At 39.9% G+C, this 25,822-nt stretch overlaps 1 protein-coding gene across 1 annotated transcript in view; it reads right to left on the reverse strand.

Moving 5' to 3' along the window:
• Window positions 1-24,892, reverse strand: part of ARL8B (ADP ribosylation factor like GTPase 8B) — a 65,275-nt gene extending 40,383 nt beyond the window's left edge. The window contains exon 1 of the mRNA XM_065885055.1: window positions 24,599-24,892. Coding sequence (XP_065741127.1) covers window positions 24,599-24,721 — 123 coding nt within the window. The 5' untranslated portion in view covers window positions 24,722-24,892. The remainder of the gene's footprint in view (window positions 1-24,598) is intronic.
• Window positions 24,893-25,822: the final 930 nt, after the last annotated feature.

The following is a 25,822-nucleotide window of genomic DNA, read 5'->3' on the forward strand; positions in this document are numbered from 1 at the left end:
AAGGGCAGAATATACACTATTTTCAAGTAAACATGGAACATTCAAGATAAACCATATGCTGGCCATCAAACAACACTTAAGCAATTTTAAAAGGTTCAAGTCATACAAAGTATGTTCTCTGATTGCAATGGAATTAAACTAGAAATAATTAACACAAAAGTATCTGGAAATAACCAAATACTTGATTATATATAATCTATGGGGCAAGGAGGAAGTCTCAAGGAACTAAATCAAAAACACATCCAAATTTGTGGGATGCAGCTAAAGCAATGCTTAGAAGGAAATTCAAAGACTCAAATGTTTATATTAAAGAAGGGTATCAAATTAACAACTTAGAAAAAGAAAAGATATGTTACAACATGATGACTATAGTTAACACTACTGTACGGTATATTTGAAGGTTGTTAAGAGAGTAAAATACGAAGAGTTATCATCACAAGAAAAAAAATTTTTTCCTCTTTTTTTGTATCTAGAGGTGATGAGTATTAACTAAACTTGCGACAATCATTTCATCACAATATATGAAAGTCAAGTCATTATGCTGTATACCTTAAACTTACCCAGTGCTTATGTCAATTATATCTCAATAAAACTGGGGAGGGGGGAGGGAGAGCAAAATACATCCAAAACAAGCAGAAGAAAATAGTAAGAGCAGTAATTAATAACACTGAACAGAAAATCCATAGAAGTAAATCAATGGAACCAAGAGCTGGTTCTCTAAAGATAAATAAAACTGATAAACTAACAAATGAAAAAAGAGGAGACAAAAATTATGGATACCAACAATGAAGGAAGAGATATCACTAAACTCTACAGACATTAAAGGGATAATAAGGAAATACTATGAACTCTATGCACACAAATTCAACAACTCCAGTGCAATGGACCAATTCCTTAAAAGTTACAATCTATCAAAACTTACCAAGGAAGAAAAACTTCAACAGTCCTCTATTTATTAAAGAAATGGAATAAGTAATTTTAAATCTTCTTAAATAGAAATCTCTAGGCCCAGACAGAGATTGGTGGGGAAGGGTAGCGGAGTGGGAGCATGCCAAGCTCCCCTGCCAGGAGGTTACTGGTGATAACTCCTCGATAGTTCCTGGTATCCCAGGAACCATTTATTCTAATTTTCAGAATACAACAAATCAGTTCCACACATACAGCTGCTTCCCCAAGGGTGTCTTTTCTCTTCTGACTGTACTCACATTTCAGTTTTAAGCAGTGTGAAAACCTGCTCCAATATTCTCTAAATAGAGAAATAAAGACAAGATCAATCTGTGTTGGAATTTATCCATGAAGCTTAGTTCCTGAGGCACCAAAAGAGCATTAAATTTAAAACTGCCACACATGGTCCCCAAAGTGAAGAAAACAAGCTATCACATCCTGTATAGGAAGATGATGCCATGACCACTGCCACCTCTGAAAGAATATGAGTAAGAAGGTCACTAGGAGCCCCGTGAGCTCTGTATCGCATATTCCCCTAACTTCTCTTAGACAGGACACCCTGTAGGAACTGAACTGACACATTCAGAACTCCCAGATCTAATATCATCCATTAACTACTTTTGCTTCCTGTTCAGCTCCATTTCTTTTTTTGCGGTATGCGGGCCTCTCACTGTTGTGGCCTCTCCCATTGCGGAGCACAGGCTCCGGACGCGCAGGCTCAGCGGCCATGTCTCACGGGCCCAGCCGCTCCGCGGCATGTGGGATCCTCCCGGACCGGGGCATGAACCCGTGTCCCCTGCATCGGCAAGTGGACTCTCAACCACTGCGCCACCAGGGAAGCCCAGCTCCACTTCTTTAAGGGAAGTTATTCAGGAGTTTTTCTAGGCCATGAAGAAATCTAACTGTTGGCAACGTTTTGCACAATTGTCTGAGTATGCCTCAATCTATTTCCAGGCAAACAAATTTCACTGCTCACTGAAACTGTAATATCCATTAGTGGCTTTTTAGATCTGCAATCAAACAAATGTCAAAGACATTACTTAGAAGGTACCAAGAAACCATCTCCTAGTTTAGAACTTAATCCATGACTACTATTGCTACTTGAAACCCTTAAATGTTAGAATGAAAAATCCTCTAAATGTAACCTAGGATTACACCATATCTTGCCTGATGACAGCATATGCGTGATCTCTTATCAGTTCTCGTTTCCATCTGGAAGATAAATGAAGCTACTAAAACCACGCTCCACAATTATTTCATAAAACAGATAGGCAATCCTCCCTTATCTTTTAAAGACTAGCCTAGGCATTCTTTTTTTTTTAACTTATTTATTCTATTTATTTATTTTTGGCTGCATTGGGTCTTCGTTGCTGTACATGTGCTTTCTCTAGTTGCAGAGAGCGGGGGCTACTTTTTGTTGTGGTGCGCGGGCTTCTCATTGCAGTGTTTCTCTTGTTGCGGAGCACGGGCTCTAGAGCACAGGCTCAGTAGCTGTGGCACACGGGCTCAGCAGTTGTGGCTCATGGGCTCTAGAGTGCAGGCTCAGTAGTTGTGGCGCAAGGGCTTAGTTGCTCTGCAGCATGTGGGATCTCCCCAGACCAGGGCTTGAACCCACGTCCCCTGCATTGGCAGGCGGATCCTTAACCACTGCGCCAGCAGGGAAGCCCTAGCCTAGGCATTCTTGACAGAAGTAGTGGAGGCAAGAAAATGTTTATAAACACAATTCTGATGTCAGACTCTGGAGAAAGCAAACTGTGGGACCTATCATTAGGGTACATTAAAACATGGATTTTAATTTATTAGTCCTTTACTGCCTACTTGTAACATTTTCTGGCCTTGTGGATTTACAAACTTATCTCCTCCACTAATAACATCATGTGGGTTGCTTTGTCTTCCCCCACTGTAAAATGTGTAGTAGCGCTGTTTACTTTTTTAAATATTAAAGTTAATAATTCCCTAAAAACATATTAAACTAAAATACATCAATTCTTTTAGCTATCTATTTATTTGTGTATCAGCGGAGGCATCTCTTATTCAATGTTTATCAGTTTGGCAGTACAGTGGCATGGCTGCACAAAATGATCTGAATACGTTCTCTCTCAATGGCTATTTTTCACCCTCTGGCTCTCTGGGTGTCCCCAAAGAAACATTAAACACTGTAAAGTTACTCCATTAGCCCAGTCAGTGTAATCAGAATTGCTTCATACTGAAACTCAGCTCTTAAATGATGGACAGTCATGAAACACTGAGTCACTGTACACTGCTCAGGTTCCAAACTGCAGAGCCTTCTGAGATGCTAACATCATTATTAATTCAGTAGCTGTCTACAACCCCACTTACTACCATCCGGGCGGGGAGCTTGGCAGGGAACTGAAAGTGCAGAAAGAGGCTGAAAGTAACAAGAATATTTTCCAGTTATATGTGATTACTGCATCAAGAATACATTAGTTATTAGCTAGGATACATGTTGCTGGCTTACCCTATTAATAACAATAAAAATAACCATAGCAGCACAACACCATTTGATTTACTGGCCTCACTTTACAGAAATGGAAGTTAGAGGTCAAGGTGTCAAGGTCACACACTCAGCTATAAATAGTGGCAAAACTGGGATTTGAATCCAAGTCTGAACTTCAAAGCCCTAATGTTATTCACTACTTGAATATAATACTTCAGGCATTTGAGGGTTATTTGTTGATAAATAAGCAAGGGTCATCATCTGTCCAGAAGCTTGAAGGCAACGTTAGGATGCTCAAAAGCAACAACAACAAAATACACACTCAATGGTCAATTGAGAGGCTGTAAATAGATACTATGCTAGTATTCTACTAGCACATGCAGTAAAATACCAGCTTAGAGCAATCAGAATCTCTCCCACCAAGCCAAAACCAGTAACCACAACTAAATGTACAAACAGGAAGACAAACCAAATAAACCAGCAAAATTTTCAAACGGTTGCTCTAAACATCCTAGCACATCTACAGTGGATTACGGCAAAGGACAGTCTGTTATTTTAGTTTCTCTCTCACAATAATGGAAAACCTTCATCAAGAATCAGAAATTGGTCCCTAGCACCCATTACACCTCTACCCTGACACTCAGGAGCCTTTCATCCCCCACTGCAACTGAATCCCTACTCAGTGCTCACTTGAGGAGTGAGGGGTTTCCATTTCACCTACCATCTAAATGGAGCACATGCCCCTGCCCTAATTCCCAAACATCACATCAACCACAATGATAATTACTAACTATGGAGCATTCACTATATGCCAGGGATTGTGCTGATTACCTTACCTCATACCATGAGTCCCTGGGGTACCTAGTCTCACTCCCACATCACCAATGAGCAAACTAAAATTCTGAGGGCATCACAGAGCTTTGACAGATCTAGAATTCAAATTTAGGCCTGTCTGACCCAACATACATGACCTGACTCTGCTTCACTCTATTAAGTCAGTAATTATGAAGCACCTACTGAGTCAGGCCCAGAGCTACACTTAGGGGGCATAAATAATAATAAGTAAGTTTACAGTCTGGAATTAGGGACAGATGAACAGATAACTGGTTCAAATACAATTCTGAACAAAGCATTATGACAACAGAGCAAGGGACAATTAACTTTGCCTGGGAGAAGAGCTGGGGCAAGGTTTCACAGATCTGGGACCTAAACAATGTGTAAGACAGTGTCATGTAAGGGAAAAGGAACACCGGGAGATAAAAACTGTACTGTAGGCCAAAATAAAAGCGGGGGAGGGGGGTGTTGATATCTTGGGTGTCTCATTCTCCTTCATTACCACAGTCTAACATGGATTCCAAAGGCCTGCTTCCTCTATCCTTCTCCCCACACCCACACTGGCAAATTTAAGACCCCCTCCTAAGTCTCACAAAAACACAACAAAACACTAAGATTTAGAAATGCTCCTAGAAACGATAAAATAGGGGCTATTTAAACAACCAGTAAAGGAGACAAAGTATTTGGCAACAAACAGCCAAAGAAAGCTAAAATTGCATATGGAACAACACAAGGTCATGTCCAATTTCCAAACTAGTCTGTCACAGGACTTGGAAGAACTGTACTTATCCGGTGGCAAAGTAAAACCCTAAAGGATTTGTCGGTCACCATGGATGCATCATAGTTCGCCTTCTTTATGGAACACAACATTCAGGCTGAGCAATGGAGTTGAATTCCAGATCTATCTAAAAACTGTGTCACTTAAACCTTCCTTTACCCTATATAATGAATACCCACTTAACAAAGGAGCCAAAAAAAATCATACAATGCATTGTGTGCGAAAGCACTTCATAAAACAGTCAACTGTTTCATTAACTAAATGAATGAAAAGATTTTTCTTGAATGCCCTGTGTGATGGAAATAAAGGAAAAGGAGGATTAAGAAATAGTAGGATGGGGCTTCTCTGGTGGCACAGTGGTTAAGAATCTGCCTGCCAATTCAGGGGACATGGGTTTGAGCCCTGGTCCAGGAAGATCCCACATGCCTTGGAGCAACTAAGCCCATGCACCATAACTACTGAGCCTGCACACCACAACTACTGAGCCCACGTGCCACAACTACTGAAGCCCGCACGCCTAGAGCCCGTGCTCTGCCACAAGAGAAGCCACTGCAATGAGAAGCCCGCACACCGCAACGAAGAGTGGCCCCCGCTTGCCACAACTAGAGAAAGCCCACACACAGCAATGAAGACCCAATGCAGCCAAAAATAAAGAAATTAAAGAAATTAAAAGAAATAGGAGGTCTAGGAACATTCTTTGTGTTAACCACCCTTGAGAACGACATAGTGTACGTGGCACAGCCACTTCCCGTCTTGTTTTATGGTAATGTCCACGTTCCAAGATGAACTGATGTGTCTGAGCACTTTGAGCACTATAAATCCACGACAGACTGCACTAAGTGAGGCTCTAAGCAGACATCAAACTGCCTGAGATGAGAACTGAGGATCACACTTTGTTTTCACAACCACACAGTAAAATAATCAGTAATGTAAACTGACAAGAAAGAAAAAATGATATTCTGAGCCTAATACTATCTACAAGCTTACCCAGCATCTAAGAAAAAATCCCAACAAATCGGATACTCTTTATGTTTAAAGAAAATAAATTACACATACCAACTTTTCTCTTCAGTAGAAAGACACTAAACCAGACATGTTCCAGGGATAGAAACATTCCTCTTCAAAGTAGCAAGGGCTTCCAAGACTATAAAAGAGTATGAGTCACTCTGAACACACAGCCTTCATTCAGCAGCAGAAAGGACCTGTTATGTAAGGCCTGCATTCTGGGCACAGATTAATGCACCTAAGCACCAAAAATAAATCAAGATAGTCCAACTGGGGCTTCCCTGGTGGCGTAGTGGTTAAGAATCCGCCTGCCAATGCAGGGAACACAGGTTTGATCCTTGGTCCAGGAAGATTCCAAATGCCGCGGAGCAACTAAGCCCATGCATCACAACTACTGAGCCTGCACTCTAGAGCCCGTCAGCCACAACTACCGAGCCCGCATGCCTAGAGCCTGTGCTCCACAACAAAGAGAAGCCACCGCAATGAGAAGCCCACACACCACAACGAAGAGTGGCCCCCACTCGCCATAAGTAGAGAAAGCCCACGCGCAGCAACGAAGACCCAACTCAGACAAAACTAAAATAAATTTATTAAAAAAAAAAAAAGATAGTCCAACTGCAATTCTGAAGGAGTGGAGATATTCTGCTTGGTCCTTGCATACAAAACACTGGCAAGATTTTGGAGGAAATTTCAATCCTCAGTTTTAGTGCCACTGTACGTAAATATAGTACTAATTCCCTTCCCAAACAGCATTCCCTTTATATCATTAATTATATAATACGTTCTATACTCAACTTATCCCCTTCTCTTCACCCATTCCAACTTCTCTACCCCAATATGTGCTACTTGTTGATCACACAATCATATTTCCCACCATTCACTTAAATCCTTTTAAAAACAACTTTTTTTACATCTTTATTGGAGTGTAACTGCTTTACAATGGTGTGTTAGTTTCTGCTTTATAACAAAGTGAATCAGTTATACATATACATATGTTCCCATATCTCTTCCCTCTTCGGTCTCCTTGCCTCCCACCCTACCTATCCCACCCCTCCAGGTGGTCACAAAGCACCGAGCTAATCTCCCTGTGCTATGTGGCTGCTTCCCACTAGCTATCTATTTCACATTTGGTAGTGTATATATGTCCACGCCACTCTCTGGCTTTGTCAAAGCGTACCCTTCCCCCTCCCCATATCCTCAAGTCCACTCTCTAGTAGGTTTGTGTCTTTATTCCTGTCTTACCCCTAGGTTCTTCATGACATTTTTTTCCCTTAAATTCCATATATATGTGTTAGCATACGGTATTTGTCTTTCTCTTTCTGACTTACTTCACTCTGTATGACAGACTCTAGGTCTATCCACCTCATTACAAATAGCTCAATTTCATTTCTTTTTATGGCTGAGTAATATTCCATTGTGTATATGTGCCACATCTTATTTATCCATTCATCCGATGATGGACACTTAGGTTGTTTCCATCTCCTGGCTATTGTAAATAGAGCTGAATGAACATTTTGGTACACAACTCTTTTTGAATTCTGGTTTTCTCAGGGTATATGCCCAGTAGTGGGGTTGCTGGGTCATATGGTAGTTCTATTTGTAGTTCTTTAAGGAACCTCCATACTGTTCTCCATAGTGGCTGTACCAATTCACATTCCTACCAGCAGTGCAAACGTGTTCCCTTTTCTCCACACAGTCTCCTGCATTTATTGTTTCTAGATTTTTTGATGATGGAAATTCTGACTGATATGAGATAATATCTCATTGTAGTTTTGATTTGCATTTCTCTAATGATTAATGATGTTGAGCATTCTTTCATGTGTTTGTTGGCAGTCTGTATATCTTCTTTGGAGAAATGTCTATTTAGGTCTTCTGCCCATTTTTGGATTGGGTTGTTTGTTTTTTTCATATTAAGCTGCATGAGCTGCTTATAAATTTTGGAGACTAATCCTTTGTCAGTTGCTTCATTGGCAAATATTTTCTCCCATTCTGAGGGCTGTCTTTTCATCTTGTTTATGGTTTCCTTTGCAGGGCAAAAGCTTTCAAGTTTCATTAGGTCCCATTTGTTTATTTTTGTTTCTATTTCCATTTCTCTAGGAGGTGGGTCGAAAAGGATCTTGCTGTGATTTATGTCACAGAGTGTTCTGCCTATGTTTTCCTCTAAGAGTTTTACAGTGTCTGGCCTTACATTTAGGTCTTTAATCCATTATGAGTTTATTTTTGTGTATGGTGTTAGGGAGTGTTCTAATTTCATTCTTTTACACGTAGCTGTCCAGTTTTCCCAGCACCACTTATTGAAGAGGCTGTCTTTTCTCCACTCTATATTCTTGCCTCCTTTATCAAAGATAAGGTGACCATAGGTGTGTGGGTTTATGTCTGGGCTTTCTGTCCTGTTCCATTGATCTATATTTCTGTTTTTGTGCCAGTACCACACTGTCTTGATTACTGTAGCTTTGTAATATAGTCTGAAGTCACGGAGCCTGATTCCACCAGCTCCGTTTCTCTTTCTCAAGATTGCTATGGCTATTCGGGGTCTTCTGTGCTTCCATACAAATTGTGAAATTTTTTGTTTTAGTTCTGTGAAAAATGCCAGTGGTAGTTTGATAGGGATTGCATTGAATCTGTAGATTGCTTTGGGTAGTATAGTTTTTTTCACAGTGTTGATTCTTCCAATCCAAGAACATGGTATATCTCTCCATCCATTTGTATCATCTTTAATTTCTTTCATCAGTGTCTTATAACTTTCTGCATACAGGTCTTTTGTCTCCTTAGGTAGGTTTATTCCTAGATACTTTATTCTTTTTGTTGCAATGTAAATAGGAGTGTTTTCTTGATTTCACTTTCAGAGTCTTCATCATTAGTGTATAGAAATGCAAGAGATTTCTGTGCATTAATTTTGTATCCTGCTACTTTACCAAATTCATTGATTAGCTCTAGTAGTTTTCTGGTAGCATCTTTAGGATTCTCTATGTACAGTATCATGTCATTTGCAAACAGTGAAAACTTTACTTCTTTTTCGATTTGGATTCCTTTTATTTCCTTTCCTTCTCTGATTGCTGTGGCTAAAACTTCCAAAACTATGTTGAATAAGAGTGGTGAGAGTGGGCAACCTTGTCTTGTTCCTGATCTTAGTTGAAATGCTTTCAGTTTTCACCACTGAGGATGAAGTTGGCTGTGGGTTTGTCATATATGGCCTTTATTATGTTGAGGAAAGTTCCCTCTTTGCCTACTTTCTGCACGGTTTTTATCATAAATGGGTGTTGAATTCTGTCAAAAGCTTTCTCTGCATCTATTGAGATGATCATATGGTTTTTCTCCTTCAATTTGTTAATATGGTGTATTACACTGATTAATTTGCATATATTGAAGAATCCTTGCATTCCTGGAATAAACTCCACTTGATCATGGTGTATCATCCTTTTAATGTGCTGTTGGATTCTGTTTGCTAGTATTTTGTTGAGGATTTTTGCATCTATGTTCATCAGTGATATTGGCCTGTAATTTTCTTTCTTTGTGACACCATTTTCTGGTTTTGGTATCAGGGTGATGGTGGCCTCATAGAATGAGCTTGGGAGTGTTCCTCCCTCTGCTACATTTTGGAAGAGTCTGAGAAGGATAGGTGTTAGCTCTTCTCTAAATGTTTGATAGAATTCGCCTGTGAAGCCATCTGGTCCTGGGCTTTTGTTTCTTGGAAGATTTTTATTCACAGTTTCAATTTCAGTGCTTGTGATTGGTCTGTTCATATTTTCTATTTCTTCCTGATTCAGTATTGGTAGGTTGTGCATTTCTAAGAATTTGTCCATTTCTTCAAGGTTATCCATTTTATTGGCACAGAGTTGCTTGTAGTAATCTCTCATGATCTTTTGTATTTCTGCAGTGTCAGTTGTTACTTCTCTTTTTTCATTTCTAATTCTATTGATTTGAGTCTTCTCCCTTTTTTTCTTGGTAAGTCTGGCTAATGGTTTATCAATTTTGTTTATCTTCTCAAAGAACCAGCTTTTAGTTTTATTGATCTTTGCTATCATTTCCTTCATTTCTTTTTCATTTATTTCTGATCTAATTTTTATGATTTCTTTCCTTCTGCTAACTTTGGGGTTTATTTGTTCTTCTTTCTCTAATTGCTTTAGGTGTCAGGTTAGGTTGTGTATTTGAGATGTTTCCTGTTTCTTAACGTAGGATTGTATTGCTATAAACTTCCCTCTTAGAACTGCTTTTGCTGCATCCCATAGGTTTTGGGTCATCGTGTCTCCATTGTCATTTGTTTCTAGGTATTTTTTGATTTCCTCTATGATTTCTTCAGTGATCACTTCGTTATTAAGTAATGTATTGTTTAGCCTCCATGTGTTTGTATATTTTACAGATCTTTTCATGTAATTGATATCTAGTCTCACAGTGTTTTGGTCAGAAAAGATACTTGATACGACTTCAATTTTCTTAAATTTACCAAGGCTTGATTTGTGACCCAAGATATGATCTATCCTGGAGAATGTTCCATGAGCACTAGAGAAAAATGTGTATTCTGTTTTTGGATGGAATGTCCTATAAATATCAATTAAGTCCATCATGTTTAATGTATCTTTTAAAGCTTGTGTTTCTTTATTTTCATTTTGGATGATCTGTCCATTGGTGCAAGTGGGGTGTTAAAGTCCCCTACTATGAATGTGTTACTGTCGACTTCCCCTTTTATGGCTGTTAGTATTTGCCTTATGTATTGAGGTGCTCCTATGTTGGGTGCAGAAATATTTACAATTGTTATATCTTCTTCTTGGATCGATCCCTTGATCATTATGTAGTGCCCTTCTTTGTCTCTTCTAATAGTCTTTATTTTAAAGTCTATTTTGTCTGATATGAGAATTGCTACTCCAGCTTTCTTTTGGTTTCCATTTCCATGGAATACCTTTTTCCATCCCCTTACTTTTAGTCTGTATGTGTCTCTGGGTTTGAAGTGGGTCTCTTATAGACAGCATATATATGGGTCTTGTTTTTTTATCCATTCAGCCAATCTGTGTCTTTTGGTGGGATCATTTAGTCCATTTACATTTAAGGTAATTATCAATATGTATGTTCCTGTTACCATTTTCTTAAGTGTTTTGGCTTTATTATTGTATGTCTTTTCCTTGTCTTTTTTTTCCTGCCTAGAGAAGTTTCTTTAACATTTGTTGTAAAGCTGGTTTGGTGGTGCTGAATTCTCTTAGCTTTTGCTTGTCTGTAAACCTTTAATTTCTCTGTCAAATCTGAATGAGATCCTTGCTGGGTAGAGTAATCTTGTTTGTAGATTTTTCTCTTTCATCACTGTAAATATGTCCTGCCACTCCCTTCTGGCTTACAGAGTTTCTGCTGAAAGATCAGCTTATGTTAACCTTATGGGGATTCCCTTATGTGTTACTTGTATTTTTTCCCTTGCTGCTTTTAATATTTGTCCTTTGTATTTAATTTTTGATAGTTTGAATAATATGTGTCTTGGCATGTTTCTCCTTGGATTTATTATGTCTGGGACTCTCTGTGCTTCCTGGACTTGATTAACTATTTCCTTTCCCGTATTAGGGAAGTTTTCAACTATAATCTTTTCAAATATTTTCTCAGTCCCTTTCTTTTTCTCTTCTTCTTCTGGAACCCCTATAATTCTAATGTTGGTTCATTTAATGTTGTCCCAGAGGTCTCTGAGGCTGTCCTCAGTTCTTTTCATTCTTTTTTCTTTATTTTGCTCTGCAGTAGTTATTTCCACTATTTTATCTTCCAGGTCACTTATCCGTTCTTCTGCCTCAGTTATTCTGCTATTGATCCCATCTAGAGTATTTTTAATTTCATTTATTGTGTTGTTCATCGCTGCTTGTTTCATCTTTAGTTCTTCTAGGTCCTTGTTAAATGTTTCTTGCATTGTGTCTATTCTGTTTCTAAGATTTTGGATCATCTTTACTATCATTATTCTGAATTCTTTTTCAGGTAGACTGCTTATTTCCTCTTCATTTGTTAGGTCTGCTGGGTTTTTATCTTGCTCCTTCATCTGCCGTGTGTTTTCCTGTCTTCTCATTTTGCTTATCTTACTGTGTTTGGGGTCTCCTTTTTGCAGGTTGCAGGTTCATAGTTCCCGTTGTTTTTGGTGTCTGTCCCCAGGGGCTAAAGTTGGTTCAGTGGGTTGTGTAGGCTTCCTGGTGGAGGGGAATAGTGCCTGTGTTCTGGTGGATGAGGCTGGATCTTGTCTTTCTGGTGGGCAGGTCCACATCTGGTGGTGTGTTTTGGGGTGTCTGTGGACTTATGATTTTAGGCAGCCTCTCTGCTAATGGGTGGGGTTATGTTCCTGTCTTGCTAGTTGTTTGCCATAGGGTGTCCAGCACTGTAGCTTGCTGGTAGTTGAGTGAAGCTGGGTGCTGGTGTTGTGATGGAGATCTCTGGGAGATTTTTGCCATTTGATATTGTGTGGAGCTGGGAGGTCTCTTGTGGACCAGTGTCATGAAGTTGGCTCTCCCACCTCAGAGGCACAGCACTGACTCCTGGCTGAAGCACCAAGTGCCTTTCATCCATACGGCTCAGAATAAAAGGGAGAAAAGGAAGGAAGGAAGGAATGGAAGGTAGGGAGGGAGGGAGGGAGAAAGGGAGGAAGGAAGGAAGGAAGGAAGAAAGGAAGGAAGGAGAAAGAAAGAAAAAGAAAGAAGCGAGGGAGGGAGGGAGGGTGGAAAGGAAGGAAAGAAAGAAAGAAGATAAAGTAAAATAAAATAAAGTAAGATAAAATAAAATAAAAAATAATTATTAAGAAAAAAATTTAAAAAAAAAAAAAAGGAGGGATAGAACCCTAGGACAAATGGTGGAAGCAAAGCTATACAGACAAAATCTCACACAGAAGCATACACATACTCACAAAAAGAGGAAAAGGGGAAAAAATAATAAATCTTGCTCTCCAAAGTCCACCTCCTCAATTTGGGATGACTCGTTGTCTATTCAGGTATTCCACAGATGCAGGGTACATCAAGTTGATTGTGGAGCTTTAATCCACTGCTTCTGAGGCTGCTGGGAGAGATTTCCCTTTCTCTTCTTTGTTCTCACAGCCTCCCGTGGCTCAGCTTTGGATTTGGCCCCGCCTCTGCGTGTAGGTCGCCGGAGGGCATCTGTTCTTCACTCAGGACGGGGTTAAAGGAGCCGCTGATTCGGGGGCTCTGGCTCACTCAGGCCGGGGGGAGGGACGGGCACGGAATGCGGGGCGAGCCTGCAGCGGCAGAGGCCAGTGGGACATTGCAGCAGCCTCAGGTGCGCCTTGTGTTCTCCCGGGGAAGTTGTCCCTAGATCCCGGTACCCTGGCAGTGGCGGGCTGCACAGGCTCCCCAGAAGGGGGGTGTGGATAGTGACCTGTGCTCGCACACAGGCTTCTTAGTGGTGGCGGCAGCAGCCTTAGCATCTCATGCCTGTCTCTGGGTTCCGCGCTTTTAGCCGCGGCTCGCACCCGTCTCTGGAGCTCCTTTAAGCAGCACTCTTAATCCCCTCTCCTCGTGCACCAGGAAACAAAGAGGGAAGAAAAGGTCTCTTGCCTCTTCGGCAGGTCCAGACTTTTCCCCAGACTCCCTCCCGGCTAGCCGTGGTGCACTAACCCCCTGCAGGCTGTGCTCACGCCACCAACCCCAGCCCTCTCCCTGTGATCCACCGAAGCCCGAGCCTCAGCTCCCAGCCCCACCCGCCCCGGCGGGTGAGCCGACAAGCCTCTCGGGCTGGTGAGTGCCAATTGGCACCGATCCTCTGTGCTGGATTCTCTCTGCTTTGCCCTCCGCACCCCTGTTGCTGTGCTCTCCTCTGCAGCTCCGGCTCCGAAGCTTCCCCCTCCGCCACCCGCAGTCTCCGCCCGCAAAGGGGCTTCCTAGTGTGTGGAAACCTTTCCTCCCTCACAGCTCCCTCCCACTGGTGCAAGTCCCATCCCTATTCTTTTGTCTGTTTATTCTTTTTTCTTTCACCCTACCCAGGTAGGTGGGGAGTTTCTTGCCTTTTGGGAGGTCTGAGGTCTTCTGCCAGCATTCAGTAGGTGTTGTGTAGGAGTTGTTCCACGTGTATATGTATTTCTGGTGTATCTGTGGGGAGGAAGGTGATCTCGCGCCTCACTCTTCCACCATCTTCCACTTAAATCCTTAAAAAGGTCTTTGACTACAAATTCCCCTTTGCCCTGTACATCTGATTCAACTGCTCAACTGTACCCACCACTTCCATAATAAAGCTCACTACTTTCTCTGACTCCCCACCCCACTTAATTATCTCTCAACTAGACTTCTGTAATAATCTTGCAACCAATTTCCTTCTTGATGCTCTCTATATTGCTACTAAATTAATCCTTTGGAAACACAGGTCTTCATTCCCATGAACAAAAATCTTCAATGGCTCCCCATGCCTACAGATTCAAATTTACTCAAGGCTTTGTGTTAACTGATTCAACCTATTTTTCTAGGATTTTGGGTTTTTTTCCCTTCATGCAGGTTACACTCAATCTGACAAAAGTTCTTGCCCTCAACTGTGTCTTTGCTTCTCCTACTGTTCCTTCGTGGCACTGGAAGCTCCACAACAGAAGGAACCGTATCTCTTTTGTTCTTCATTATGCATATGTTGCCTAGAACACTGATTCAAATATCCACCGAATGAATGAAAACCACCCTACTCAAAGCTCAGCTCCATGGCCATTCTCAACACAGTCCCACCCAAAGCCAGCAAACTGCCTTTCTAAAACTCCCCTGATGTCTTCCGTGAGGGTGGGGAGATTCCCATAACATTATTTGCCAATTTTAAGGCACTTAATATTTCTATCCTATACATGGCTATTATGAGGCAAATACTCTACCACAAATAACCTTGCCTGATACATTTATGAATCATCTCCTACCATGATGCCTTGCACACAGTCTGAGTATAAAAGAACAGATACACTACTTTGCTGTTATATTCATTCATTCAGTCAATATTTAGAGAGCTTACTATGTGCCAGGCACTGTTCTTTGCATTGGGATGCACCAATGAAAAAAGGAAAAAGCCCTGCCCCTATGGAATTTATATTCAGAAGACAGATGAAGACAACAAGCAAGATAATCTCTGATGGTGGTAAGTGTGGTGAAAATTACAATGGAGGTGACATGATCAATCCTGACTGGGGAAGATACCTACCATACATAGGATGACAGGAAAATGTAAATGTTAAAGCTGGTCAAATCATTTGGGCCACTTCCTGGAACTCCAAAGAAAACTACAAAATGAAAGTTTTAGGCGCCAACATTTCAATCACTCAACAGTGGAAAATCATGCCTGTAACCAAAATGTACACATAAGGGTTATTTAAAGCCTGTAACATCCTTTTTTTCTTTTTTAAAAAAATATTTTTAAGATAAGGGTAGATGTTGGCTCCTTGGATTGAGAGAGGAAGGGATCAGGAATTCCGTCTTGAACTGACTGAATGTGAATTGCCTATTAGCCGTCAAAGTAGGTAAATCAAGTAGACTACTCGAGACCACTCAGAATGTACAGCATGATCCCATCAATGTTATCAAGAAAGCATATACTGGGCATTATGCTAAGTGAAATAAGTGAGACAGAGAAAGACACATATACGGAATCTAAAATAAAAGACAAAAAATCCCAACTCATAGACGGAGAACAGATTGGGGCTGGAATAGGTGAAAAGAGATCAAAAGGTACAAACTTCCAGTTACAAAATACATACAGAAGTCACGAGATGTACAGAAAAGTGACTATAGTTAAGAATACCGTATTGTATATTTGCAGTTACTACGAGAGTAATCATCACAAGAAAAAAAATTCTAACTATGTATGGTAGTGATGTTAACTGGACTTACTGCAGTGATTATTTCACAGTATATACAAACATAGAATCGTTACATTATACAACTAAAATTAATATATTATATGTCAAATACATCAATTTTTTAAAAGCTGATATTTGTATATATAAAGGGAGAGGAAAAAATCTGAAGGATATACAGCTTAATATTAATAGTGATTAAATCTTAATGGTATTAAAGATTATTTTTTCCAATCTGTATATCCACACTACTTTTTTAAACAATATGGATTTTGTGTATTTTTTTAAACGTTTTAAGTTTTTTAATTCAGCCACTGAATGAAGAAATAATAAGATCAAAATAAGGAAACCAACAGCTAGTGGAATGAAACAGGTAGATTATAGAGGGAGAAAAAAGTGAATTTCCTCCATTTCCCAGTTTTTCCTCTGAAAGAAACTATTCAGAAATGATCAAATCTATATATTTGTGTTAAACCATTCTCCAGACAAAATGAGCTTTCAAGAAAAAAAGTAAAGAAAAGGTAGCCTAGTGATGAGTGTCTAAACCAGACCTTAAGCCACCTTAAGAAAGGAAACTCTGCCAAAAGCCCTTTCTGGCCCAGCCTGCATGCAGTCTGCAGAGCCCAGTTCTCATCTAGGGGAACAGGCCAACACAGACACAGCATACTGCCTGCTGGGGCTTGCAAATTTACAGCTGTCAACAGTGACTAAAATCCACTTGGATCTTAAATCCTGGTTTAAAAATTACAACAAACATACACAAAAAGCACTACTATGGTTTAATACAAATTTTAAAAGTTCATCTAAGCATACATTTGTACAGGACACCTGAATTCTAGAGGGCAGGTACTACTCAAAAGGTTCACTCTTTTCTTCCTGTTGGGATCCGTCTACCTTTCCACCTCTTAAACAAAGCAGCAAACCATCTCAGTTTTTCTTCTGGCGAGAGGCTGGGATCTTATAACCGGCATTTTATATTGGAGCCTTTATACTTTTATTTTATTCTCTGATCTATGAGTAAGAGTTCCAATTCCAGATATAGGAAAGCACCACTAAATTCTCAAAGAATAAGGTTGTCAGTGCTTATTCACTCTTCACAAGCATCAAAACCGAAGAACAGAGAAGTTAAATGACTTGTCCACAGTCCTGCCATTAGTCAGTGGTGGGACAAACAAAAGAACTCATATTTCCAATTCCCTGTAAATTCTTTCCATAACAAATAATACAATTATATATACACAGACACACACACACAGTCCAAGGAGAAGTATATAGATCTATTAACCTCATTTTCTAAAAGGAAGGATTATATGAGTAGGTCCATCAAAAATAACTAGCCTATCCAGGAGGCTAAAACATTTTTTCTACCAGCCCATCTCAGCTACCAAAAAAATTCAACATGGTAAAATATAACGTGCTCAAAACTTTTCCAAGAATTAAACAAAACCAAACCTTACTTCCTAAACAAAAGCTACAAATATTTAAATATAATTAAGAGAAATCTAAAAAATAATTGAGCATAAAGGCTGATGATTACGTCAAACGTTACCCCTGACACATAACAGTTACCATTTAGAGCGCTCTCTATGTGCCAGGCACAGTGCTAAGCACTTTACATACATTCATTTAATTCTGAAAACCACTCCAGGAGGCAGTTCTTTGACCATCTACATTTTACAGAGGAGGAAAAAATGAAACACACAGATGCTAATACAAGTGATATATAGCCAAGTCAATATTCAAATCCAAATCTATCAGACTCCAAAACTCTCATTCCTAACATTATGCTACACTTTGCATACTGAAATATGAATATGGGTTCATAAAGACACTTGTTCTTAATTTTATATTTTAAATGTAATATTTGTCCATTGCAAAATACATGTTAGCACCCAGTGTATGCCAGAAACTGTTTAAGACACTTGGAACACATCAGTGAACAAAAAAGAGGGAATTCCCTGCTCTCCAGGAGATCACATTATAGTAACCTAGCAGCTAACACATGCCTTATTTTGATCACTGTTCAGTGTTTTAGAAGTATAAACCCGTAATAACTCCATGAGGTAGAAACTACTGTTATTCCTATTTTACAAGTAAGGAAGCAGATACTGAGCGGTTAAATAACTTGCCAAAAATAGTACAGGTGTTAAGAGTCAGGATCTGGACCTAAATAATCTGGCTTTCAACTCCCAACCTCCATGCATTCTAATTCATGTAGCCACTTATACATATTCCAAATGAACTCAACCATACCACATTCATATACCAACAAATTTAGGCTCAAAATATATTCTTATAGTAACACTATTTTGGTAGATGCTTAAGTAACTGTCATCAAGGAAATTGATACAAAAGACATTTTTAGAAGCATTTTGCCAATCATCATACAATTTTTTTTTAACAACAAATGATTACTTTTCTAGCCCAGTTTAAGAGGAAAGGCCTCAATTTTCAAGAGAAGTGTCACTACTTAGGTACCTGAATCCTAAAATTATTTTGCCAGTATTATAATTTTTAAAAAATACAGTATTCTTAGAGATAATTTCTAAATGAACCCTAAAGCTTTATTAATATTTTAATTTTTAAAAAAAGTTTGCCCGGATATGAAGTAAGAATCTTATTCTATTATATAAAACTGGGAAAACTATGAAATCAGATCCAAATACAAGATCCAATATCTAATTTAGGAAACAATATAACGGGACTTCCCTGGTGGGAGAGTGGTTAAGAATCCGCCTGCCAATGCAAGGGACACAGGTTTGAGCCCTGGTCTGGCAAGATCCCACATGCCACAGAGCAACTGAGTCCGTGCGCCGCAACTACTGAGCCTGTGCTCTAGAGCCTGCGAGCCACAACTACTGAAGCCCGCGCGCCAAGAGCCCGCGCTCCGCAACAAGAGAAGCACCGCAATGAGAAGCCCCCGCACTGCAATGAAGAGTGGCCCCTGCTCACCACAACTAGAGAAAGCCTGTGCACAGCAACGAAGACCCAACACAATCAAAAATAAATAAATAAATAAATTTATTAAAAACAAAAAACAATGTAACCTTTAAAAAATAGCACAATAGAGTGTAAGACTTGCGGTTTTTACTTTGAAGAAAGAAATTAACTCAAATCACTCCATTACAGATTTCAATTTTGGTTTGTCCTGTCTCAGAAAAACTAAATGCCTTAAATTATCGTTTGATTTTGACCTATTCAGCAGACAGGTTAATATTTCTTTCCTTTGTTTTTTTCGTACAAGAGTTCAAAAGACATAAATAAACTTTTACAAGTAAAAATGATACTCAAGTTATAAACGTAAAAATTTCATATGCTATAGCTTCAAAAAGTGGTCTACCTGGCAAACTTTCTTAGACTCTGGTTTAGGGAAAAATGCTTTTCATACACCCCCCGCAAAAAAAAGTGAGCAGCATCCCACTATAATAGGCAAGATTAGGTAAGGACTGCACGGAAACATGCCGTAATTCTGGAGTACAAACCCCTAAGACAATCCACCAGGAAGTTTAAAACAAATTAGGCTGTGATAGCTAAAGGGGATGAGCTGTATTTATATGGCTTGCCTGCAAAGTTTAGTAAAAAAGAAAATTGAAAAAGGAATTATGTTCTCTATAGTCTCAGTCTTAGCAGTTGCTGAAGCATAAATAGGTACTTCTTAAAACATTAAACAAAGAAACAGAGCAATTATCTGATAGGATAGTTTTAAAATACTGCTGGTTAACTTTACCTTACCAACAAAACTAAGTATGCCCTAAAAATACCACAGGACAAAGTGCTTAAATAAAGTCCAAGTTTTGTTCAGAAGACCTTCTCAGTAGGAGTGCATACTTTCTGGAAAGCAATTTGGCCATTTGACATGAAATATGTTCACACCCTTGACCCAGTGACGCCAACTCTGGAACCCATCCTCAGGAAATGCAGATCAAACTGATGTACAACAGCAAAACCCTGCAAACCACTCAACTGTCCAATAATGAGGAAATGATCAAATATACGTGGTATATCCACAAGATATGCTATAACAGGATAAATTATGAAGGAATTAAAGACGGTTTTAGACACAGAAAAATGTGTACACCGTAATTAAAAGAAAACAAACCAGGATACAAACATTATAAACATTATCTCAAGACTTTTTTAGCCGTTTAGATACATACTTTTTTAAAAAAAAAAAAGATGAAAAGGAAATACTCTGGTATGCTAACAGTAGTTAACTTTGGATGGTGGAGATAACAAGTGGTTTCTTCTATTTTATAGTATTCTTTTCAAATTTCTACTAATGACCCTGTGCTATTTTGATAATTAGGGGAAAAAAAAGATCTTCTAAAAATAATATGTAAATAACTATTCTTTAATAGGTGCAATGCATTTTGTATCCATGTTCACTGACATTCCACTTTATCTCTGAGAAACACAGTGCTTTAAGTTGTGAAATATCCTCTAAGTTAGTAATTTAAAGTGCCTTAATGCACTCTTAACAGCTTCTTAAGGAGAACATTTTGTTTTGAGATTCTAAGCCTGCATGGAAAACACAATGGGAAAGGGGAAGGGGGTAAAGAACTTTGAAGAAATGCTCCTTGGCAGGATGCCTCCTGTTCCACAACTCTGAATCTGTATCTGAAGATGACTTCACTGGAAGGCCAGCTCCTACAGTCAAGTTTCAGATTTGCTAAACTTTACAGGTGAGCATGTTTTCTTTAAAAACTATTTTTGCCCTTCTTACTCCAAAGTAATTCAATAAGAAGCACTCTGATCACAGAACTATTTCTGCTCTTAAAAGATATTAAACGTAGTTCAATAACCCAACAATGCCTGTTAGTCAGTTATTTAAATGTCCAAACATAGTATTATAATATTCCACTATTGCTACTTTCCATAGATTATCATTCTTTCCTCTAATTGATGTCCTCAAATACACAAACACTGTGTGTGTGTGTGTGTGTGTGTGTGTGTGTGTATTCCTCAAATGTTAGTCAATAGGCTTAAGAAGGTTCGATCTAAAAAGCTATCCAGATTCGTAAGAGGAGTATATTTATATTCAAAACAGATGTTTAAAGGATTAAGAGCTCCCAATTCACAGCTCTATGGTTCTAACCTCAGGTAAATCTACAGAGGCAGATAAGCAGAAAGTGCACTGGCCATGGGTTCTAATTTTATCTGTGCTACTAATTAGCCTTAGGACTTTCACTTAACCTTTCTGGATCTCCTACCTACAACTATAAAATGAGGGTAAAATTAGACCACTTAATTAAGGTTTTTACAAACTCTTAAAAAAATTATTCTAGGTCCAGATTTCTACCATTTTCCCAAATATCTCCTTTTTCTAATTCTCAGCAGTAATAAACTTTTCCTTGGATTAACCTTTGAGCTCTCGATACTTCACAAAAATGTAGACAAATTTTTATAATACTACTAATTTCAAAATACACAATGTCTATAAAACTTATCCCATAACATTTTGGTAAATCCTATTAAACATGTCTTCATAAGTATCCTATAACCCATCTAAGGGTCTCAGTTAAAAATAAAGATTACTCAACATACATTACACATACAAGACACATGCTTTATTATGTAATAACTGCCATAATACTTAGCAATGGGCAGTATTTCATTTCCTAACACTAATCAAAAAAATTAAAGACTAGATGTGTTTCTTTTCGTTTTTTAATGTTCAAAACAAAGAGAACACTATGTATATTAAGTGTCTCTACATAAAACATTAGATAACATGAAGTATCATTTGGGGTTTGAAACCATAAGAATATGAATTTGAGGACTGAAACTCTCCGTAAGCAAACTGCCTAATTTCAGAATGGACCAAACCCTGCATATAAGTAATTCAGCTTCACAAACCTTTTGAGTAAGTTAAATGACATCACTCAAAGTTTTCTTAACTTTTAAGGCAGAAAATAAAGACACATTTTAATTTGACGTTTACAAAAAGTTGATTTTTACCTAAGAAACTTGGCTTCACTTGAAGCTTTTCCTACCTGGAAAGTTACTTGTTGAATTTGAGAAATAAACGGCCAACACGTAGGAGTCAACGCATCTGAATTTCTGAGTCTATACATCAAACACTTTATACAAAGAATAATGCAGTTGATTTTTTTTAAGATAAAGCTAAATTTACTATTTTGGACACACTGTTTCTATCTAAAACTCTGTAAATTCACTTTTAATTACTAACTTTTTCCTCACCCTCAATATATTCTATAGGAACCACAGATTAGATTAAAGTCTGAGGTTTAAAAAAAGGCATGAAATTTACTGAGGTCTCTTTTTTTCCAGCATCTTAAAGGTCACGGGCAATTACCGTCACTATTTTTTTCTTAACAGAACCTACCCACATCCTATCATTTCAAAAAGAATGGTATACGGAATTCCCTGGCGGTCCAGGGGTTAGGACTCAGAGCTCTCACTGCCATAGATCCAAGTTCAATCCCTGGTCGGGGAACTAAGATCCCCCAACTCGCACCGCGCGGCCAAAACAAAACGCAACGAAGAGTCTAACGTTAAAATAATAGTTCACTTTGAGTTCAACAGCTTTCCAGATGTTAAAATAATCTAATGCAAAAAAGGGGGGAATGGGGAGGACATGATGTGATTACTTGCCACAATCTAGGAATCCACTACAGCAGTCCACATTTGGATACATACACAAATTCAAAGACGGAAATGACCCCAGCTAATTCCTTTCTGAATATTTTTCAAAATATCGTTTCTGCATTAAACGAGTATACCCACTACAAATAATAACATCAGTTACTATTTATCTAACCCCTTCTATAGCCAGGCATGATGCAAGTCACTTAACATCTGTCATTTCATGTACTCACAGCAACTCTGTAAGAAACCCATTATTATCTCCTCTTAATAGATGGGAAATCAAGGACTGAAAGAGGATACAAGGCTGCTAAGTGGCAGAGCCGGACTGCAAACCCAGGGATGCTTGACTTCAAAGTTCATGCTCATTATATTAAACTACACTGTCTACTGGAAACATAAGCATGAAAATCGAGCTTGTATTTTTAGAAGTTCCTCAAAGATTTACTAAACTTTTTTTAGGTTTCCCAAGAATAACTACTTCTCTGCAACAAACAAGACTGACTGTAGTAATACACCTATATACACTATAAATTAACTCAGTCTTGTCAAAAAGATAGAATTTAGGAGGAGACACCAATTCTTATCTGAAAGGAATATCAGAAAATTTACAGTTAAAGGAGATCAGCTGCACTCAGGCTGATCTTTTCCACATCATACAGAAGTTCGAATATGGATACTTAGCCCAAAGTTTTTCCTTACTAATTTTAGTGGTACTAGACACACATTCCACTTTTCTATGACTGTTGAAAAAAGTCATCTCAAGCACCCCCCAATCATATTATACAAAAAGAGCCCAAAAAGTAGGCCATGCAACATTCCTCAAAGGAGGTTTGGATTTCTGCTTATCTCTATTTCTCCAAGTCTTACTCATTCCTGTTGCTCTATAACCGCAAGGACTGAGAGTCACGAGTTACACAAGTTGTGTTCCCTAACAAGGAAGGCGTGTTTGAATAATTCCAGTAACCCGACCAGTTGGACAGCTAGTCGCCTATTTTTTCACCCATCATCTAAACGGTGGAGGAACTGCTGCCATCTCTCTTTGGAGTAGCTGGGCAAGCACAAGCCCCTATCAGCTAAGACTGAGGCACAGCAACTCCTGGGCTGTAAATAAAGATTGACGAGAATCTTTCGCTCTTATTTCTTCCCCAGCCAACCAAACAAGCAATATTGAATCATCCTCCTTCCCCTCAATCACTGCTGAATAAACACCACATTATATATAGGTTCCCAGGGCAATTTCCCTCCCAGACACCCTTTCCCTAGGCGTGGAATAAGCTACGTTCCTGCCCAGACCCTTCCCCTCCCTTCATTTAAGAAGCACCATCACAAAAGACCACCCCCGCTTTTTCAACGTAGTTAACTTTACGCTGGCTGCAAATCTTACCCCCTAGATGAGGACATTTAGCTCTAGAAATGCAAAGACCCCCTAATTGCTCGGCTTAATAAAAGCTGTGCATTTATAAATCAATTACACTTCAATTAGATATGTAAAGTACAGAATAAAGTAAAATAAAATAAAAGCTATCCACTACTTTGGACTGGTTGGAAATGTCCCTCCCCAGCTTTACCGGTGAGCGCAGCACAATCAACTTGATCTTGGCCCCTCGGTGAACGGGTGAAAACCAGTAACTGAATTACAGCGGAGAAGCTGCCCACAGAATTCAGGAATGAGTCCCCACCGGTCCCCTGTTTTCCTACATCGGGGCTCTTCGTCCCGAGTGGCTAGTTGAGAGGATCTCAATTTTTATGCTTTCTCACGGGACACACGGAGTCGCCAAATCCCACCCTTCAGGAAAGTGACAAGCTGGAGTTAACCCTTCCGCTGCCCTCACAGACCAAACCCGAAGGAAACCCCAATGCCCCAAGCGCCTTAAAAATGTGACAAGCCCAATTCCACCCTTTCCAAACCCCGGCCGCGTTAAGAACACGGCGCTTGGAAAAAGACTACTAAATGGAATTAACCCTTCAGCTGCCGATCTCAGCGCTACACTTCAGCCACCAACACACGCGAAGCTCCGAGTCCTGACCCTAGGGGAGGTGACAAGCATGGCTACTCCCTCCCCCAACACACACACACTCCCAAGAGCCCCGCCGCGCAGAGGGGACCCCCAAGCCAGGCCTGCCCGCGGACCCCGCGCCAGACGCGCGGGCTGCGGCGCCTCGGGCGGGTGAGCGGGAGGGCACTCACCGCGATGACATTGACGAAGGTGGTCTTGCCCGAGTACTGCAGCCCTACGAGCGTCAGCTCCATCTCCTCCTTCCAGAAGAGCGAGCGGAACCAGTCCAGCAGGCGGGAGATGAGAGCCAGCATGATGGCGGCCGGGAGGAAGGACGGACGGGCGAGCGGGCAGGCAGCGGTGACGACGACCTCCACACAAGTGGGCCTCGGCCCGAACCCCCCAACGGCTCCTCGGGACCCCGGCTCGACGCTGGCAGGCACGGGCTGGCGGCGGCAGCGGCCGAAGCCAGGAAGCCGAACGGGTCATATGACTTGCCCTACCCCCCACGCTTGTCCCCTCGCTGCCGTCTGCGCCCACGGCAAGAGCGGCGGGCCCCCACCCCCACCCCCCGGCCAGGCGCGCCCGCCGCCTACAGCGCCACCTGTTGGGGCCTCCGTGCAGCACCGCGTACCTGCGAGCCGCCCTTGGGCTCCTTTCCTACTACCCTCCTTGGCTCATTCATATTGGTTCATTCATCTTTCATCCTCTCTACAATTGTTTATTGACAGTCCGCTCTGTGCAGAAAGACTTCAAAACTCTGGGGATACAGCATGGAAATCCCTGTCGTATATAATAAAACATGGAAGCCACAAGTATTTATCAGTAGAGAAGTGATAACTCCAGTATGTTCCCAAAAGGGAATACTATAGAGCTGTTTAAAAAAGAATGAGAAAGTTCTATATAAACTGATATGGAATGATGTCCAGGAAATATTTTGAAGGAACATAAATGCAAGAGGCCAACTATGTATTAAACGACATCTTCAGTACAAGATGGGAAAACAAGAATATATACGTACATATATACAAATACGTATTGTAGTTGCATAAAGAGATACTGGGACACTAGTAAAAATGGTTTTCTATGGGGGTCAGGGAAACTGGATAGTCAGAAACTGGATAGTTCCCAGAAATGGGAACGAGCCTTCTCTGGATATCTTTTTATATCATTTTCACTTTCAACCATGTAAATGAGTCACCTGTTCAAAAGTTTAATTTAACTAAAAAGTACACTAAAATATCTGCAAGGTTTTCAAATTTTAAAAAATACCTTCCCCTGAGGAGCTTACATTCCAGGGGGGAGATATGTAACATAATAAACAAATAAATATAAGATATAATGCCAGGTAGTACTGTGCCAGGTAGTACTGAGCATTATAAAGAAAACTGAATAAGAAGATACAGGAGTGGTCC

The sequence above is a fragment of the Phocoena phocoena genome, chromosome 10 (genome assembly GCF_963924675.1).
Source record: "Phocoena phocoena chromosome 10, mPhoPho1.1, whole genome shotgun sequence".
Lineage (NCBI taxonomy): Eukaryota > Metazoa > Chordata > Mammalia > Artiodactyla > Phocoenidae > Phocoena > Phocoena phocoena.